The 21,053-nt window shown below is 27.9% G+C and overlaps 3 protein-coding genes and 1 non-coding gene across 12 annotated transcripts; 2 read left to right on the forward strand and 2 right to left on the reverse strand.

The window, feature by feature from the left end:
• Positions 1–653: 653 nt before the first annotated feature.
• Positions 654–726, reverse strand: Trnar-ucu. The gene has a single exon. It is a non-coding gene; the product is annotated as a tRNA-Arg (tRNA).
• An 891-nt stretch (positions 727–1,617) lies between these two features.
• Positions 1,618–12,517, forward strand: LOC122571068 (ectopic P granules protein 5 homolog). Of its 3 annotated transcripts, none has more exons than XM_043734316.1 (30): positions 1,618–2,012; positions 2,350–2,586; positions 2,667–3,866; positions 3,944–4,348; positions 4,437–4,659; positions 4,746–4,918; positions 4,986–5,126; positions 5,200–5,360; positions 5,440–5,569; positions 5,647–6,191; positions 6,263–6,440; positions 6,643–6,666; positions 6,811–7,038; positions 7,112–7,275; positions 7,365–7,547; positions 7,616–7,739; positions 7,813–8,334; positions 8,400–8,542; positions 8,650–8,827; positions 8,902–9,099; positions 9,175–9,306; positions 9,392–9,625; positions 9,732–9,915; positions 9,995–10,554; positions 10,677–10,846; positions 10,924–11,132; positions 11,224–11,469; positions 11,534–11,750; positions 11,835–12,044; positions 12,127–12,517. In XM_043734316.1, the coding sequence occupies exons 1-30, from the start codon at positions 1,989–1,991 to the stop codon at positions 12,476–12,478; spliced, it is 7,695 nt and encodes a 2,564-aa protein (XP_043590251.1). In that variant the 5' UTR covers positions 1,618–1,988; the 3' UTR covers positions 12,479–12,517. The 3 variants fall into 3 exon arrangements, with proteins under 3 accessions (XP_043590251.1, XP_043590252.1, XP_043590253.1); XM_043734317.1 differs by having other exon boundaries at positions 7,112–7,269; XM_043734318.1 differs by lacking the exon at positions 6,643–6,666.
• Positions 12,518–12,672: 155 nt separating this feature from the next.
• On the forward strand, positions 12,673–20,862 carry LOC122571073 (putative lipoyltransferase 2, mitochondrial). Of its 6 annotated transcripts, XM_043734329.1 has the most exons (8): positions 12,673–13,452; positions 14,272–14,338; positions 14,499–14,614; positions 19,079–19,209; positions 19,294–19,515; positions 19,584–19,728; positions 19,813–19,914; positions 20,003–20,244. In XM_043734329.1, exons 4-8 carry the CDS (start codon positions 19,190–19,192, stop codon positions 20,093–20,095), a joined length of 582 nt encoding a protein of 193 aa, XP_043590264.1. In that variant the 5' UTR covers positions 12,673–13,452; positions 14,272–14,338; positions 14,499–14,614; positions 19,079–19,189; the 3' UTR covers positions 20,096–20,244. The 6 variants fall into 6 exon arrangements, with proteins under 6 accessions (XP_043590264.1, XP_043590266.1, XP_043590262.1 ...); XM_043734331.1 differs by lacking the exons at positions 14,272–14,338; positions 14,499–14,614; XM_043734327.1 differs by lacking the exons at positions 12,673–13,452; positions 14,272–14,338; positions 14,499–14,614 and adding an exon at positions 18,444–18,595.
• On the reverse strand, positions 13,655–17,439 carry LOC122571069 (protein fem-1 homolog B). 2 transcript variants are annotated; one of them, XM_043734319.1, is made up of 9 exons: positions 16,450–17,427; positions 16,021–16,361; positions 15,793–15,953; positions 15,541–15,701; positions 15,313–15,456; positions 15,012–15,241; positions 14,688–14,804; positions 14,501–14,607; positions 13,655–14,415 (listed from the first exon to the last, which is right to left on the reverse strand). In XM_043734319.1, exons 1-9 carry the CDS (start codon positions 16,996–16,998, stop codon positions 14,258–14,260), a joined length of 1,968 nt encoding a protein of 655 aa, XP_043590254.1. In that variant the 5' UTR covers positions 16,999–17,427; the 3' UTR covers positions 13,655–14,257. The 2 variants fall into 2 exon arrangements, 1 of the variants encoding a protein (XP_043590254.1); XR_006317942.1 differs by lacking the exon at positions 13,655–14,415 and having other exon boundaries at positions 14,688–14,886; positions 16,450–17,439.
• Positions 20,863–21,053: the final 191 nt, after the last annotated feature.

Raw genomic sequence — 21,053 nt, forward strand, 5'->3', positions numbered from 1 at the left:
TTTGAAATTATGGACAACTTAACAATTCCTTACTAACATCTGTAATATTTCCGTAATTTACCATTTTTTAACGACTAATTTCTAAGTTGCACAGAGTAGGCGCTTGAAACATCGAACCCAAATTTAGTATGTGAAAATATCTGCATTTTGTATGACTTCTTCTGTTCTTAGTAAATTTATCATACAATGTGGTATAGCATACATATAAGATACGTATAATGTGTCTAACTAATAAGAAGAGTTTCTACTTAGAGAACTACATATTATAGAAGCTCCATATTCATCATTGCGTATCAATACGTCTGGCTTGTAACAGGAATTACTACTTACAGAACTATAAAGCATCGTTATCAGGATTCAGTATGCTTTATTGTCATATGTTATTCTATAATTCTAAATAATTATGGTTGGAGTCAGCTCTCTAATTTGATTCTCCATTCATTCTTCTATTTCATAACATTCTTCTTTCTAGAGATTCTTCTAACATAGTGTTGTTCGTCTGCAATATCGTTTCATTATGCATAAAATAGTGACAGATCACCTTATTTAGCATAGATGACGTATCACTGTATAAGTTTTTGGTACACGAATATAGCGAAAATAAATTTTATAAAATGCATCAAAGGAAGAAATTATAAAAAAAACGTTGTCATCATCCCTTGTGGGGATCGAACCCACGACCTTTGGATTAGAAGTCCAACGCGCTATCCTCTGCGCCAAAGGGACTTGGCTGCGGTAAATTTCTATAACATCACACGTATAGAGAAAATTTTTATTATAAAATTAATCTATATAATTCTCTTCAATCTGCTGTATTTTCAATCTGTAAACTATTTTTTAATATATGACTTCGCAAAATTGCATGACAAAATAGGATTGAAGGAACAGTTAATTGCATCAATTAAACTTCTTATAAAAGGATTGTCGGTCATTAGGGGTATTTTAGGTAATCTTCTAAATTGTCAATAATTAATAAATAAAATCTCAAACTGAATTTTTTTATTCTTCATTTTCGTTTTCTTTTGACTTGCAGAAGCAATCATCGAATTTTTATCATCTGTTACGACAATCTTCCTGTATATACTCATACAGTAGATGTATGTATACTGATAAAAGCGGGGCACGCGTATACGTAAATATATCTATCTGAAAAATTAATATTAAACATGATTAATCACTTATTTGACTTTTTTATTGATTAAATAAATCAGGGAATTTAAAAACAGATGTGATATTAAGCTCATAAAGAGATATTATTGCGTTTAATAATAACTATGTATACTCGATTGCCCTATGAATTTCGATTCTTTATAACTTATAATTAACTCAATGAACATAAGTCCACAAACAAAGATAAAATCTTTAATTTTTATTTCCATTATTAGCGAAAAGATTCGAAAATATTTGATGATTAAAAGGAAAAAGTTTCGTTTAATATTAAATAAAAATAATAACAATTGCATAAAATAATGTTTAGGAACAGAAGTAAAGAAATTGAATAAAAATGAGAAAAAAGTATATGAATTTGTATTTCTTAATTTTATAGTACACCATATAATTCCGTATTTGATCACTGTGAGGCGGCACTTTATTTGCATGTAACTCTCGGTCGATAAACGGGAAATTATAAATCTGTAATGTCGTAACAGTTATTACGTAGAAATTTTCTATGCAAGTTTTATTATTGTAAAGTTATTCAATTAATCCCTTAAATGAGAAATCAATATGATGAATGAACGTACTATGGGAACTATCAGTTTGAGATTCTAGTATATTTTGAAAAATGATAGGTTACACAAGAAACCATAGTGTATCCAAATCTATCTAAATTCTATATACAATGCCAACATATAGAATAACGTCGTAGAAATTCATTATTGTGTCATAAACACCATTTTTCATATTTTATATGTTCTTGTTGTGTGACTAATTTGACTTTTACATGTAAAAGAGAAATTTACACAAAATTTGTTTTATATGTATATAAAATGGAAATATTAAAACAACGACAGGTAAACATTTATTGTTCGACGTTTTCCTTCTCTTTTCTCTAACTTTTTTACCTGATTCACTTGTATGCAATAATAATCTATTATTTTTTCGCTAATATAAGCAAGAATATTAAAAGGATATTTACTTTCTGTACATTTATATTGATGTCAAATTAATGTAGCACATAGCAATAGATAAGATTATATATAGTATTATTAATATTTATTGTTATTACTAATAGCTTTGTATCATAGCTTATTTTACACTCACTTTAAATATGTCACCTATAAAAAGTAATAAAATTTATTATTTCATAAAACTGAAAGTTATGTTATATATATAAATATATCATTTTAGAAAAAGAAAGAAGAAAAGATTAAACTTTCTATAGAACAACAAATACCAGATGTTCCAACATTGGAAGAGTTTGAATGCCTTCTTGAAGAATCTCCTACAAATTATCCCAAGGGAGAAGGCATTGAAAATATGGAAAGTGAATTACATTCTGCTGCGATTGATACTGAACTCTATGAACAACAATCTATTCAAACAACTACAGAAGAGACAAAAGGATCACAAGTTACAAATATCAAAGTACTTAGATACTATTTTCTGCATTCAAATATGTTTTGTTTCTTATGAATAATTGAAATGCATTTTCAATTAAATTTTAGAATGAAATTGATGTTAAAATTGGGAATGATTTGACATCATCATTGAGCAATTTAGAGGGGAATGTGGAGAAGGTTACAACATCGATTTCTATGATAGAATTAATTGATAATACATCTGATGCTCTTAATAATGGAATTGCAACACGAAATTTATCTCAAGCTACTTCAAATATATCAAATTCAAAAAATTTCACTTGTGAGAGGGAAACAAAGAATTTGAAACAAAAGAAAGAGAGGGAAAGAAAGAATCAATCAGATTCTATCATAAACGAAATAGATAACATGTATACTGCTTTTGAGGAAATTATGCCTTTCACAGAGAACCAATTAGCATCATTATATATTAATAAAGAGTTAGCAATGATTGATATATTTATTTCAGAATTTATTGAAGTACAACTTAAGAGTAGTACAATTAGACAGCAACATAAATTTCAGCAGCTTTTAACGAACTATCTTCGTGTAAGGAATCATTTAATTATCAATTCTCATGAATTGGAAATTTTAAAAAAGTCCTGTAAAGAATTGCAAAAACAATTATGGTGTTTAGATAAAGCCTGTATTAGGGAAGCAGGAGAATGTCAAGATGGAAATCCTGTTTTTGCTACACATGAATATTGCATTGCACATTTCAATCAGCAGGCATTTAGTGCATTGACTCGAAATTTATCAACAATAAAGGATTTATTATACAACACTCAAGCATTATATTGTTATGAAGCAGAAATGTTCAGGTTTCAAATTGAACAGTATGTTCAAAGAGTTTACAACTCTTGTCATGAATTTGTAGAGTTTCCTTCTGGTATTGAAGGTGTAAATCTATTACCACTGCACATTTCTTCGCAAGCAATTCCGCAACTAATGGAACTTAGGATGTGCATAACTATATTGTTTAATTTTCAAAGAAAATTATTAAAGGATGGAAAATTTGTAGCAGATACTAGAGAATGGCTTGAAAAATTAATAGCAGTTCTGTTGAAAATAGCAACTTGGCAAGATCATTTATTTATATTGAATCATATCTTGAGATGTCCTGGTGGGGTAATGAATTGGGCTCATAGCTTTGTTCAAGTTCCTATACATCCAGACCTTGGTAAATTAGGTGTATCTCCATTGAATGACCCATATTTAGATCATGTAGTAACCACACTGGCTGTAATACTACTACCTATTAAAGATAGAGATAAGTTCCTTGAACAGGTACTTGTATTGTACTTTACTACAGGTTTTTGGGTCATTACTAAATGATAATTAACTAATTCATGGTAATAATTTAGGTACAACAATCATTGCAAGATACAGCATGTAGTCCAGGTGATACTGTTTGGCTAATGTTGGATGAGGAAGGAGAGGAAGATGAAGATATAGCCAATGTTGGTGCAAACTTATTTGAAAGTGACCTTATTTCTTTACTAAACCAAATTCCTTTTACTAAAGTATTTGAACAAGTGTTATGTATTCAGTATAAGAATCATGTTTATTATCAGAACAAAACTTACGTTACACATTATCATTTGTTTCGAATGTTTGCATTTTTTACAACTGTTATTAGACTTTTAAAGCAAGGTTTAAAAACATATGATTCTCCAAGATATAGACAATTAACCAAACGACTAAGTGCATTAATTAGAGATATTGTGCAATATGCTAGTGATCAATGGGAAGAGTTTGATAAAAATCAGGTAGTATTACTACTTTGTTAAAAATATTTTAATATATAAATTTGAATTTACTTTGTATAATACTAACTCTTAAATTTCTATCTTACAGAATACTCATGCATCAGTATTGATAAAACTTCAACTTGAATTTGATTGCTTTTTTTTAAAAGCAGTTTTGTGCATATTTTCGTCACGTCGTTTGGGGGCGTGGCAATATTTAGCTTCTATGCCCTATCATGTAATATCATCCAATAACTTATGGCAAATATTTTATATTTTACATACTGATTGTACACAAGTAGATATGCACATTACTAATAAATATATTCATGGTATGTTATAATTCTGCAATAAGAATAACATGAATATTTTTAAAATTGACTGTTGATAATATAATGTTATATTATTAATATTAAAGATTGGATAAATGAATTAAATACTTCACAACTTCGTGCAAAATTTGAAGAAAAGTTAAGTAGCATGCCAGGGGATGAATCATATTTTCTTTTAACAACCTTTGCTAATATGGCTTTGGCAAGGGCTGATAAGGATTATGATTTTGTAAGAACAACGACAATAGATTTGTTTCAAGTATGTATTATTATCTGTATCATATACGTATAATTTTTAGACATTTAAACATAAGAATAATTTACAGATAGGATTTCTTAGTGAAAAAACACAAGATTCTTGCTCAAAAGATGCTAGATCTCTTCTGTCAAATTTAACAAATAAATATCCTTCATTGCTATCAGATATCTTACTGAAGTTACGAGATAATTTTGTATCAGCTGGGAAAGTATGAAGAAATGTTATTATGTAGAAATGTTTCTACAAATAAATATGTGTAAATTTAATTTTATTAATTTTAGCTAAGTTTATATTTATTCGCTGACTTAAAATTACACAAATGGGTACCACATGAAAAAGATATAGTTATTCTTTCTACATGGTTGAAACAATACTCATTAACATCGACTGAGAATCAGTTAGCCCGTTTAATTCTTACTAACTTAAATTGGAGATTTAATGAGTAAGAATATAATTTTTAACTGAACTAAAGTTCGTTTATTTAATATATAATGATAGTTTAATTTCTATATCCATTACAGAAGTGGTAACTTATATCTTCCTATTGATTTACATAGACGCGTAGCATTATTAATTGTTGAGCTCACCATGAAATATGTACCTGATTCTTCTGTCCAAAATGCCTCTTTATTGGTAGAAGGTGTTAAACAGGTATAATATGAAGATTCCACATCAATACTTATTTAATGAAATCAATCTTGATATTTATGTTATATTAAAATTTACAGGTTTCAACAATGATAAGACCTCAAACTGCTGAACATATCTTTTCATTATGGGCATGGGATATGATTTCTAAGCTTAGATTACACCAACTTGATCAAAGTGAGGCACATTGTCATTATGCACTTTTGAACCCCACTGCAGCATTTGCTCATGTACCAGACATGGACTCTGATTCATGCTTGGAAATTTTGGTCATTGGTACATTAGAAAAGCAACCTATTGCATGTTATGTGGCAACAATCATGACGTTATGGGGTCATTCTATACCTTTGATATGTTCCAAAGGATTTGCCCAATTAGAAATATTACAATATCATTGTAAATACGAACAAGTGCTTATATGTTTACATCATATAATACCGTTATTTTTGGGATGTATCGATTCATTATTTAAGAATGATAAATTTACTGGTCTTGTTATTTCTCTAATTGCGGCCGATAGATCTTATATGAAAGTCGCTAAAAGCCTTATAACAGCCGACTTTCCAGGAACAATATTGAAACAATTTTCAAATATGATACATTCACATTTATATAATTACAGAAAGTAAGTAAACATGTTGAATATTGATACTGGACAGTAATATTTTATTTATAAGATGACATAATTTATTATAGATATCATTTAGAGACACCAAGAGATTTTGTATACCTATGGTTAAATGTACTTGTACTTGTACCAGATTGGAATAAAGATCAAAGCGTAATGTATCTAATGGATATAGTCATCAGTGCAGCATTTTTTCATGTGGATGCAAAAAAGATAATGGATAATATGTTTCAGAATCTTTTCTCTGTAAGATCTTTATTGCAGTTTTAGTTACGTTAAATAATTAGAAATATTAAAATATCGGTTTTAAACAATTTAACAAATTACATTATACTTATTCCTTTAATATGTTGTTATAATGTATTTAACTTAAATTTGAATTTTACTTTTAATTGAGGTAATATTTCTATACCTTATATTGATTGAGAAATTATATCCATTTAACTAGCTTGCCATAGAGGAAAATAATGAGGTGCGGTTTTTCCTTTTATTTAAGATATATGCTACTTTGTTTTTATGAGACCAATCTAATTTTATTTATATGCAAATATATTATTGTATGTTTGTATTAAATTTGGTTGTGATATAAAAAATTTATTTAATGAATTATTTTCAGACTACGTCTAACCGCAATGTGATGACATCATTTGGCTCATTCTTAAATTGGGCAACTGGTTCTTCAAATTCTGTTAGTCTTTTAGGAAAATCTACTCAATCTGTTTGGGTTGCTTATCAAGTACTACTAACTGAACAATATAACAGAGAAATTAAAACTGGGTTATGGCATGAGATTTTAAAGGAATTATCAGCACAGCCTAAAATATCATTAGATTCTGCTATGAAGGTATATTTTATATAATATTCCATATAATTCTTGAAATTTTGTATAATGTAATATATATATAATATCTTTTTAGCGAGCTTGTGCAATTGTAAAAATGCAACCATTTGGAGCAAATGGATTATCTATATATCGTTGGTCGCAGCAAGCACTAGATACACCTATAGGACATCCTATTCTTCCTCTCTTATGGCAAAACTTTTTTGCGTTATTTCTTGCAAGAGTCCCGTCAATGTCAGGGTTTGTTTTACAAAAGGAGAATTTACATGTTTTATAGAATAAATTTAACGTTTTATAGAAATAAGAATGGCAATGACATTATTTTTCAGAGTTCATCGTGGTGGAATTGGTGAAAAATTTTTTGAAGGCATGATTAATTTAAGTTACTTAAAAAAATTAAAAAAACGATTACACGATACGACTACATACTTTCAGTTAAAAGGAGAAAAAGAATTAGATAATGGAGTGCCAATCACTGATGACAGACGAGCATTTTATTTTAATGCAGCAAAGTATGTAACATTAGATGTAATGTATATAAGACTTATAAGAAAAACATGATAGATTTCTGTTCTTATAGGCTTTATAAAACTTTAAGTTTGTGGCTTGAAGAACCAAGATTACATGAACCAGGTCTTTATTTACCAGCATTACCTCCACAATATATGTCACAAAAATTAATATTACTCGTTCAGGATAATTGGGTAAAAATTTTAATTCGTTTATTATAAATACAGCGTGATAGAATATGACTGATTATATTGTTTTTTTAAATAGACGCCATGGTTAGAATATATTGATTATTGGGCAGTTCAGCAAAATCAAGAAATGGCAGTTCAAGAGTGGGAGCGTATATATTGTAGAAATGAAGAAAATTTCGATCAGAAGGGTAGATATGTATCAATCTCACCTCCTGAAATGGATGAACCATTGCAAAGAATATTTAAAAGATTGACCACATATAAAAGACCTGTTTCTCCTCCATATGATAGGCACTATCACAAAAATCTTATTGGTACAACTAAAGAAACTGTATACAATGCTGATTCAGTAATAAAACAAGCTGAAATATGTTTTGAATCAATATTAGACTATGTTGAAACTTATAATTTAATGCTTCTTGAGCATACTGCAGTGAATTCTAGCTTTTTGGAACTAGTGCCTACACTTTATAGAGAAAATGAGAATCAAGTAACATTACATGCATTATGTGATCCAGCACCTCCAAATCAGAAACACTCTATATCAGGAACACCACCTACTGTGCACTGCGCTGGTCCAGCAGTAATTACAATTAAGGTAAGAACAATAACGTTCTTCTAATTTTAAATATAAAATTATTTATACAACATTGTAATATTTAGGTACCTGAAGCTCACATGAGTGATCCTATTGATCACATGATAACACAAAATAGAGCTGAATATGAAAATTTATTGATAAAAGCTACTCTGCCACCATCAAATACACTTATTTCCGTATCTGTTTTTCTAGACCATTTAATTGGGTGCGTATAATACATATTATATCTTTAAGATATATAATAATGACTTGAAATTTACATTAATATATGTATATGAATTAAATATGTAAATATATTATTATTCGTTTTAGAATGTTAGAACACGAAATAGCTGTAAATCGAAAAAATGAAAACACAACAGCAGTGTACAAAATTCAAGAAAGTGGAGTTAAATTATTTTATTGTTTTATAGACCATTATACAGAAGAAGCATCAATTTGCCCAATAACAAAACAACTTATGACTACTTATTTAGAAAGATTAGGGCAAGTCCGTATAATTGTAAAATTAAGAGAAATAATTTTAATAGATGAATTATTAATATGTAATATCAATTTTAATAGATATTTATTAGTGGGGAAGAAACTCAAGGTCCACAATTATTAAGCACTATTATGCAGAAACCAAACCTTGGTAGTTTACTTGGACCTTATTTTACGCCTGTTGCTGGTAGTGCTTCAGCATTTTTACAAATGTATCACACTGTTGTAGAATTTTCTATGAGTACAAAAGTCGATCTTTGTTTTGTATTATTATCAAAAGTACGTTATTTTCTATTTTTTTATTTTTATATGTTTACATAAATATCATAATCTTTACGTTTATTTTCCTTTTAGTTTGATGTGGGAATCTGGTTAAATTATAAGCGTCCAAGATTAAGCGAGCGATCAACGTTCATACACTTAATATTTAGAGCTCTTTGTGATATGGGTCTTAATCCAGATGAAACGAAACTGGTACTACATGAGGTATTTATAAATTTCACATTTTATGATTACATATATTACAAAGAATTTTTATAATATGTTTTGTTTGATAAACATTTTTTTATAGTTATTTAGGAATCATCTCCGACTTGTATTATTACATGAATTCCCAGAACATTATGGTGAAGTTCTGAGTGTTGTATTAAAAAATAGTGAAAGGCAAGATTTATCACTAGATGTTTGGCGAGATTTACTAGGAGCACTCAGTGGTAAATCAAAAAATGCGTTTCCAAGTTATTCTAAAATTAGAGATGAAATTCGTCATTATGCTACTGAACAAAAACTTCTTTCTCGACAAGAGGTTTGTTGGTTGTGTTTTCAAGCATACAATATTCTACACTTATTTCTAATTCGGAATTTTTTACGTAAATTTGAAATAAACTTATATATTCTATATTTTATTACAGATATATGATACAGCTATATTATTAAAAAGACATTTTACGCAAGAACGTTTAAAATATGGTCTTTATGGATTATATCCAAAATATAGAATCTACAATGAACCTTTAAGTACATTCCTTGGTATGGTAGGTCATGCTCTTGTTGCACTTACTCTTCAATCTGATAGAGGTTCATTAGGAGACCAATGTAAGCATTTTAACCATACATCATGTATGATATTTGTAATAAACATAATTATTGTATTTTATAATTATTATATTTAAAGTGTGTGAGAAAATATGGCCTGTCTTAAGTGAAATGTATTCACCTTGGGTTGCACCGTATTGGACGCAAGATTTAAAAGAACCAGCTGCCGCATGGATTCAACAACTTACAGATGATCGATCTGTTTTATTACCATGGATTGTAACAGATGGTCCATATGCTAACAAATTTGTAGCAATGTTTATTGAATGTGTTCGTTTTATTATCGATATCTTGCCAGCATCTAGCAAGATACTCTGTTTTGTCTGGCAGTTTTATGTTATCAATTTTGCACATGATTCAGTTAAAGATCATATTCTGAACGTTATTCATGGCAACTTTTTATCATTGCCATGGGATCGTTTCTATCCATCTGTAAATGATGTGGAATTGATGGCAAAAGTAATTGATCAAAATTTACCAGATAGTCACTTATTCCTGGGAAGCGTGTTTACATGCGTAAACTGGCCACTTTGGATAAATGACTTATTAGCATCACATCCATTAGCTCTCATAGCGAGGATGCATGTTTGTTTATTAAATCTATTGGTAAAATTATCTACTGAACCAAACGTTAGACAGGTAATTAATTATACTCTTCACAGTCTCTGTATTCATATATGCAGAGGTCTTAAATTCAAACAATTAATAAAATGATCAATATCAGCTTAAGGATATGTTAATGTATTAACAATATATTTCAGACTGATAAAGTAATTCAGTTAATTATGGATACTGAAAAACTTTCTTGGCATTTATTAGATGCATCTGCCTATGATTCAATAATTCGTTGGCATACCATGAACTGTGATTCAAGAGTTGTTCTCTATTCTTACAATGAGCAATGCCATCCTATAGATGTTGCTGTACATAAGTATATACAATAATTTTATTTTATTATGTTAATTTTATTTACAAATTAGATATTCTGTAATAAATATTGTGTAATAGTTTGTTAAAGGTGGCAGCAGGCTATGATCCTGTTGTGGGTCATCTTTATCCAGCTACAGTAAGAAAGAGACAATTATATATACACTTTACGATAAAATTATTAATTGCTTGTACAACACGATATAAACCTTTATTATCTACAAATCCAAAAGTATTCAACAATACATTATCAAAAATGCTAGATGATATGGAAGCTATTATCCTAAATAGTAAATATGACACATCTATATAATTTAAATTATTGCATATATCTAGAATTATTAAAGAAGTACAATTAAAACAAAAAATAAAAATCTTTAGCTGTTCCAGAATCTCAACAAATTGCAGAAGCAAGTTCACTAATTACTGAATTACTCTGTGTTATGAATCAACATGAGATTCTCATGGAACATCTTTGCACTAGCTGGACATTGTGGCTTTCAAAAAGAACAGCTAACAATCCAATTCTTATGAGTATACTTAAAGTTATTGGAACAACAGTTACTTCACCAACTATACTTGGAGAGTTGATGGAGGCTGCATTAGAATCATATTTTAAATTTAATTGTACGTAAAACAAATATGAGTATAGTCAGTTATACATTTTTTAACATTTTGATTTGTATGGCAGCATCTGAAGAAGTTTCACCAACTTGGGCTTCAGTTTTAACAATTTCCCAATCAGTAATACCTCGACGACCACCATTGGAGACATTCTTAATTTCTGAGGGAAAGCTTCTTACTTTGTACTTTATTTTACTTAAGCGACTTCCATTATGTCAAGACATTAGAGAAGAAGGAATGCTTCTTATAAATTTAGTTGACTGGATTTCTGCTATTAAGCCAACGTAAGTGTAAATTATTAAAAATTTCTACATTACAGTGTGCCTAATAATTTTTTAATTTAATTTAATTTAATATTTTTTCTTTAGGAATATAAATGAAGAAAAATTACCTCTTTTTTGGGCTAAAACTTGTGAATTAGCATATAGACAGTGTCAATATAATGAAAATACCAAAACTGCTGCTAGAGCTCTTAAAGGCCTAGCACGTGCGTTATTAACGATTGCTGATGATAGCGCACAGGGATGGGGGATATTAGGAGCTATTGGCCTTAAAAAAAATTCCAATCTGTCAATAAGGTAAATTAAACAATTTTATGACATAAAATATTAACATGTATTTTATTCTATCTTGTATAAAATTTCTTTTATATTTATATAGGTGCAAATTTTTAAGTCGCGTGATAGGAGTGTATTGTTTAGCTCAATTACCTGAATCAAAATCAGAACAACAGATAGTAAGATTTACACCTGATTCCCCTGGGGTGGCATCATCAAAAACAAATGAATCAAATGTATTGGAAATTCGACCTAGTACAGAAGCTATTAAAGCTATGCAGGCTTTAGAAGGACTTTTATTGAATAAACAATATGTGACGCTTACAGGAGACATAGAACGATCTATTAAATTAATTAGGAATCCTGCTAATTCTTTGCACAATGCAACAGTTATTCTAGGTGTATTGACAACAGAGCTTTATAATCAAAGATATTTGCATGTTTTGATAGATTAATGTAATATTTTTTGACCAGATTAAAATGAAAATGGCCAATGGTAGTTTTATATCCATTAGTTTATATTTATTATTTTTTATTGTATAAAAATTTAAATCAGTACATTTTTTGCATAAATATTGTAAAGCAGTTTAAAAAGTTCATAAATCTCACACAAATCTAGTCATAGATGTTTGATTATATCTATTGTTGATTATCTGAATCATTGTGTATTAATGATTATCTAAAAATAAAAATTACATATGTGTGTATGTAACAATTTGTATAAAATTGCATGTATATATTATGTTTATATATGCATAAAATTAATATGTCCGTAACAGATCTATGTATTTAAGTATTTCAATTATATGATAATTTTATGATTAAAAATAGAATATTAAATTGATAAATTAAAGTTTATTAATTTATAAATCTTTATACGTGCATTTTACACGTCAAATGGAGTATAAAAATATACTGAGAGTCTCATTTGGAAAATGAAATTACAGAAGTTCACAAATTAATCCTCTTAATTAGCTTTTTCCACTAATGAAGATTTGTTCGATGTGCTGTTTGTTTATTTATTAAATGAACTTCAGTTACATTTCTGGTCTATAAGCTTAGTCAGCCTTACAAAGAAACAGCAAATCGAATAAATTTTCAAAACACTATTATCCCGTAGCGGTGAAAAAGTGGAACTATCGCTATGTTTGTCGCTCAATATTGCGTTCTTTGCCTACGGACAACCCATGTGTTGTTATCTATTTTTACAAGCGCCAAGTTGCTGTTGCTTCCGTCTCCAATAGATGGCAGCACATGGCTTATCCGCAGACAAGGCACACAATAGTATGCGATAAGAACGCCTATGTGTACTCGTATCAGATGAAGAGTGTAACATATGTACCCGAGTGAGGCAAGGAAAGCGAGAATGTGCGGCAAAAGCAGCAATGACGATTAGTTCCATCTTTTCATCACTATGTGGTGATAATAGGTATACTGTCCATAAATCGAACAAATTTTCATTAGTAAAAAAAAACAAATTAAGAAGATTAATTTATGAACTTTTGTGACTAAGTCTTCTGAATTAAATCCTCAGCTTTTCTTTCTTTCTACATTTCTTCTAACCTGCGAAATGCATGTATAAAAATTTACAAACTCTATATCTAAACACTTATTCCTAAACACCATAAATGTATCGTATTAATACTATATTATTTATTCAGATCATTATACATTTAATTAAAATTTGTAATATAATAGTCATATTATAGTTAGTTATATTTTGTGGACAAATTGTATTACTTCTATTTCATAAATATGTTGTTTTCTTTTCAATTACTAATTAATAATACTATTACATAGAGGAAGATCATTGACAAATATAGTTAAATAAAATAAAAAAGATATAAAAGAATTTCATCATATGTTGCAAGTAACTTATCTGTTCAATTTTCTGTCGTGCAATAATTAAAAAATAACATTGCCAAATGTAATTTTTCCTTCCATTTGGAACTTATTAAGTTAATAACTAGTTAACTTTAACTTTGCTCATTAAAAATATACAATGTTTTTCTTACAAAAAATTCGTTATCTGCATCTACATAATAGAAAGGATGCTTTTATATCATTCATAAAAATCTCATTATTAATCAATTTACAAATATACTAAATTTTTTCTAAATATCTTAAATGTTTTGTACACTCTCAAAAAGTTCACAGCATCAAGAATAAATAATTTAAATTGATTACACTTAACACAATTATCTATGTAATATGCTGCTTATTAATAACTTTTTCTAACCCTGATTAGGACCTGGTCCATGAAGTTCAATAAAACTTTCCAAAGAACGTGGTACATTTCCATAATATGACAAATTGTAAGCATTCACGACTTTTGCAGCCATACATTTTAATGATAATTTAGTTTGAGTCCTTAATATTATTTCTGCTACACCTGTATAAAGATAAGATCAATATATTATGTAAAAAGTCTTATTTTTAAATATTTTATATTATTTTTCAAATTTATTTAAACAGACCTGTAGCGACAGCATCATACGGAGTTTTCCCATTACTATTAACTGTATCCATATGTGCTCCAGCTTCTATAAGATCCATGATGATGGAATGAAGAGTCATAAAATCACTGCAAGGTTTCAGATATGTTATAAAAACATTTTTCACTAAAAAAGATTTGGCTTAATAAAACAATGCAGCTCACTGTACCTAACAGGTTCCCTATAACTAACAATAATATGTAATGGTGTATTCCTTTCATTGTCCATTGCATTTACATCAGCACCACAACATATAAGTAGCTTAGTCGTTGCAGCGCAAGGAAATCTGTAAGACGTTCGCAATATTGTATTTATACATATTGTATAAAGAACAAAAAGTAAATTTCAGATTTCTTTTCATTTTGAAACTAAAATAATAAAAAAAGAGTGTTAATAATACTTTATTAACATTATCTAATATGAGCAAAACTAAACTCCATTTATCTATTAAATTTCACCATGATACTTTAAAAAAAGAGACTTATAAACATACTTGCAGACATGGTTAGTATGGAAATCATCCACTAAAGTGGCAGCATTTACAGCAAGATGCAGTAATGTCTGACCATCCTTTAAACGTAATTGTAAAGCACAGAGTTTATGAACTAATTGATATGCCTTATTTTTATCTTGTTCTTCATATTTACTCTCATTCAATGTTAAAAGTTTTGTTAAAATCGTCAATATATACAATGTAGTTGTAATATTTGATTCCATCTCCTCCTGCAATTTTTAATTTATGAAAATTATTTCATAATACACAATTCAACACATAAATCAATTTTTTAGCTTACAATATGTTGTTCTATATCTTCCTCAGAATCAGGATTGTTGAGTTTAGATTTATTACGAGTAAGTTCTGTTACGCAAGCTTCTAAAACATTCAAAACTTGAGAAAACTCAAGATCTACTCCTACATGTATCATTTGTGAAAATACCTACAAACAAGATTTAAAAAAAAATAGAACGAAATATAGGGAATATATAAAATTGTTTGATCGGATCATTTAGTGGATAAATACCTGCGCAAACCTTAAAAGATCTTTTACAACTGGTATATTATTCAGTTGCTTCAAATATAAAGCATGAAGCCAGAGATCTATACATCTATCAAATCTAGCACTATCTGCAAAAACTGCTCCTCTAAATATAATATGATGTGGCACTTTTGGATTATGCTGTCCTAATATTAATAAAACAATAAAAATAAGTAGGATAAAAACAATAACAAAAGAGAATTATCCTATCAATGTTTATTGAATTAAAATTGTAACCTAGTATCCTCTCTCGAATAACCAATGATTCCATATGAATAGCATTTTGATTATTTCTAATACTTTTCAATTTTTCTAGAGTATCACATTCTTTCCAATTATCATATGCTTTTATACTTTTACCTAATTTTTTATAAATAATATTATCTGGATCTCTGAATCTGTAACAACAAGAATTAACTAGTTGTTCCTGAGTAGCATTTTTCTAAAATTATAAATATTTTTTACCTATGTTTCATTGCTTTCCATAAATATTTATAAGCTTTTGTTAAACAATAATTGCGCTCATCATTGGCATAAGAGGCTCCAAGAAGCTCGTATGCTTCAATTGCTTCTTCTCTAGTAACTTTTACATATTTTATTAAATATTCTACGACTTCAGCCCTAGTTCTTTCTGCTGCTGCTATTAATGGTGTCATTCCTCTAACATTTTTTGTCATATTTGTCCCATATTTCAATAACTCAGATATTATATTAGTATATCCACGTTCAGCTGCCAAATGTAATGCAGTTGTATCACAATTTGCTTTTTCATTTGGATTTGCACCTTTTTGCAAAAGAAAAGTCACCTGTTGTAAATATAATAAAATTGCTGAAATTGACATTATAAGTTAAATACATAATTTTATATTATTCAAATTATAATATTATACTTACTATATCTAAATGACCCTTATGTGCAGCAATCATTAAACATGTATTATTGAACTGATTAAAAATATTTATATCTGCATTATGTTCTATTAAATATTTGACAATATCTAATCGTCCATCAAAACAAGCTGCTCTCAAAGGGGTAGATAAGCTTTTAGTAGGGTGATTAACATTTGCACCAGCTTTTACTAGTATCTTTACAACTGTCAAATGTCCCGCACCAGCAGCACACCATAGAGCAGTTGCCTTTTCAATAACATATCCATCAAATTTGACTGTTCCTTCCTGTTCCAAATCAGGCTTAAATTTATCAAGTAATATTTTAACTACTTTATCACGGCCATATCGTGCAGCTATTATTAATGGTGTACAATGCTGACCATCTTCTTCCAATACTTTTTGATTAATCACAACATTTACCAGCTTAGCATCTTTGCTACTAAGAAGATTATAAAGAATAATAGCCATACCATCTTTAGCAGCATAATAAACACGCGTTAAAAATAGTTGTGATATTTGCGTTGAATCTTCATTTAATTTAATATTTTCCATTTTGTGTAATATTTCCTTTCTAAGTTCCTTTTAGACGTTAAGCGTGATATAAAAATAGATTTATACTAATATTCTTTCCTTATTGAAATTTGTCGATGTCATTCTAACCTCGAAACTTTCATAATATACATACATACAATAAATATTATAAGAAAACCTGAAATTTTTTCCGACAATATATAATAGTATACTGATAATCTTGTATAACAACAACGTTCAATATTAATTATAATCTTGTTTACTACTATTATAATCACTTTTACTTTTACAACTGCTTAATAATTATTTTCAGACTTTCAATACATATTACACTATGTAAGTTCTATTTTAAAATCATCTTTACTTCATTTTTAAAATGAAAATTGAAATATACACATTTATTTTCTTATTCGCCTACATAATAATTGACACTTTGTATCAATTACGACAAAATTTAAAAAAATAAACAAACAATACATTAATTTTAAAATATACGAAAAATTTCATTTATCAAAGTTTGCAATTTATTATAAGATTTAAATATTACATATATATATATATATATATATATATATATATATATATATATATATTTATATACGTATGTTATTTTTAAGTCTTAAATTTCTAAGTTAAAGAGATAGTATATAATTTTGCAAAATTTTGAATTAATAAAATTCGAAACCACTCCTCTATTACTCTTTATAATAATTACTCTTAGTTAATAAGTTTACACAAAATAAACTGGATTAAATATCATTTCACTTTTTATTATTATGGATACGTTTAAAAATATCCATTCTAATAGAACATATCTAATTTACATTGCTGTTAGGAATAAAATATAAATTCCCAATCGTTAGAATATGTATATATACATATGTAAATATGTATTATTGAATCTTCCTATCACAGTATTACTTCTTAGACATAGATTAACTAATTACATGTAAATCTTAATTTGGAAGGAAATTTAAGCTCAAGAAACAAAATATTTTGTTTGAGGCATTTTTATATTTTCGTTATTTTTTGCATTATAAAAAGTTTATTGGAAAAACTTATTTAATTTTCTACGAAGAATATTGTAATGGCATATGTTAAATGATTCATTTGCAAATATTTGAAGTCTGAATATTTAAAGATCCCCAATTGAAAAATGAAACGGGAGTAAATAAGTCGAAAAAATATTATTCCCGCCATTCTTTACTATTTCCTACTTTATTGTGGTATTACAGGCGAATAACATATCAAATAGTACAGTTTAATCATTTATATCAATACAAAATTATCAATTTTTCGAAATTGGTAAAAAAACATAATATTTTTCAAATATAATAAATATTCGAAGAGACAATTTCAGATATAAGTAATTAAAACCAAAGAGGAAATTTCCTCTCTTGTAAAATAAAACATGTTTTATAAAGAAAATTACTAATTTTTGGTTGGTAACAGTGAGATGCCTAACATTTTTGAACAAATAAGAAAGTTTGTTTTAGAAACTTAAAATAATTTATAATTTTGTTTTTATTTCGCTGTTTTTTGTTTGAATTTTCAGTTGTGCTAGTCATTTCTTTTTGTTGTAATAATGATTACACGTAGCTCTAGCTCTAAATTAAAGGTATTAATTCATAACGATATTATTTATTATTATATTGATTGTATTAATGCTATATGCAGATTGTATATAATGTTTTAGCGTACGATAAAAATTAAAGAATCTATATTATAAGAATTATCTAGGAATTTTTATTATTTGAAAATTTAATAGTGTTTTCAACGTTGATAACGCCTAATTTTCTTAACCTCAACTCGATTGTTGTTATTTATATTTTCATTAAATTAAGTAAGAATACGATATCAGCCTTTGATGACCAACTTAAATGTATCAATATTATTATCGTAGTGTGATCTGTAGCAATGCTTTTGAGGTTAATAACTGGAACACTTTGTACATTTTCCCTATTTGTTGTGTTTTATTAAAATCAGATAAAATTTATTGATATATTATACTGCACATATTAACCAACTATAACTATTCTAAACATTTTATTAAAATTTAAATATATTTTATATTTTAATATTAACATAAATGTTTTAATAGGCAACATTAGACCAAAAGATTCCTCCAAAGGAAGAATCAACTGTATCTGAACTCCCACCCATTATATTCTCAGGCTACATTAATTATGTCAATGATTTTAACGAATGTGCTATGATTTGTGACAATCTTATGTAAGACTTACACAATTGACTTAGAAAAGAAAGATGATTTTCAAATATTAATTTATACTGAACATTTCATTGTAATTTTTTTAGAACAGAAATAGAAAAATATGATAAAATAGTACCAATAGGATTTGATTTGGAGTGGCCTTTTAGTTTTCAAACTGGATCTGGTAAAACAGCCTTGGCACAAATTTGTTTCAGTGAAAATATTTGTTATCTGTTACATATATATTCATTAAAAAAATTACCAGCTGCATTTGTGGTCCTTTTAAGTCATCCACAAGTGAGATTGGTTGGAGTTAACATAAAGAAGTGAGTTAATCGATAAAGCTTTATTATAATAAAATTCATGTATTTTTCATAATTTATTTATATTACAGTGATATCTGGAAACTAGGTAGAGATTTTAAGGAATTTCCAGCTTGTAAAGTCGTAGAAAACAATTGTTTTGATTGTGGTAAATTTGCAAATACAGTATTAAATAGGTCTTGTCGGTGGAGTTTAGAGAAATTAACAGAATATTTGGTTAGTATTTTGATTACAATAAAACAAATCTCAAATTATAAATGGAAATTAATATTATTCATTGTGTGATTTTTCTTGGTTTAGTTAAAGAAAAAGATTAGTAAGGACCCAAAAGTTAGAAAAAGTAAATGGCATATGCATCCATTAAATGATGAGCAAAAACTTTATGCAGCAACAGATGCTTATGTATGTTAACTATAAAAACATTATATTACTATTATTACTTCAATTATATTTTTAATTTTAATATTAAAATCATTTATTATTTTTACAGGTTTCTTGGCTCTTGCACGTAACTATACAAGAACGGGCAAATTTAAAAGATAATGAATTAAAAGAGACACAGAATATTAATGTCTCAATATGACTACAAAAATAGTTAAAGTTTTATGGGCTGGTAGATTAAGTTATAGATCTGGGCTTAAGCTACAAAAAATATTATCTGATCAGCATCACCAAAGGGTAGAAAACAATAGTTGCAATGCATTAATATTACTTGAGCATGATCCAGTATATACAGTTGGAATTAGAGATAAAGATTATACACTAAAAGATCAAGAGAAGTTAAAAAGTTTAGGTGCTGAGTTTTTTAGAACAAATCGAGGTGGCCTTATAACTTTTCATGGGCCTGGACAATTAGTAGCATATCCTATATTAAATTTAAAAGAATTTAAAGCTAGCATTAAATGGTATGTGTGCCAAATAGAGAAAATGATTATTCGTTTATGCGCCGAATTTGGCATTAAAGGTGAAACATCCCCAAACACTGGTGTATGGGTAAATGACAAAAAGATTTGTGCCATTGGTATTCATGGAAGTCGTTATATAACAACACATGGTTTAGCTCTAAATTGTAATACAGACTTAAATTGGTTTAATCATATTATACCTTGTGGTATCAAAGGAAAGGGTGTAACAAGCATTACTCAGGAACTTAATATAAATGTTACTATTCAAGATGTGCTACCACTGTTTCAAAATGCTTTTCAAGATCAATTTCAATGTATATTAATTGAATATCCAATAGAAGAATCTTATCAATTGTTTAAGCTTGTTAACAATAATCTGTGTGCACAAAAGACTTAAAAAGTTGAATGTAATAATTTTAATAAATTTAAATAACTTTGTATAATACATGAGATTAAATGTTCTTTTTCATTTTACTTTTATTATTATAGATTATTACCTTTTTTCGCGAGATAAAAGGTAAATAGCAATTTTTGTCTTATAATTTAGGAGATCACCTGATTTTCTTGTCATTTTTGTATCTCATGCGGTATTACTAATTCTAGTTATCCTAGTTATTTGTGTTTGAAGTTATTTCT

The sequence above is a fragment of the Bombus pyrosoma genome, linkage group LG9, assembly GCF_014825855.1.
Source record: "Bombus pyrosoma isolate SC7728 linkage group LG9, ASM1482585v1, whole genome shotgun sequence".
NCBI classification, from domain to species: domain Eukaryota; kingdom Metazoa; phylum Arthropoda; class Insecta; order Hymenoptera; family Apidae; genus Bombus; species Bombus pyrosoma.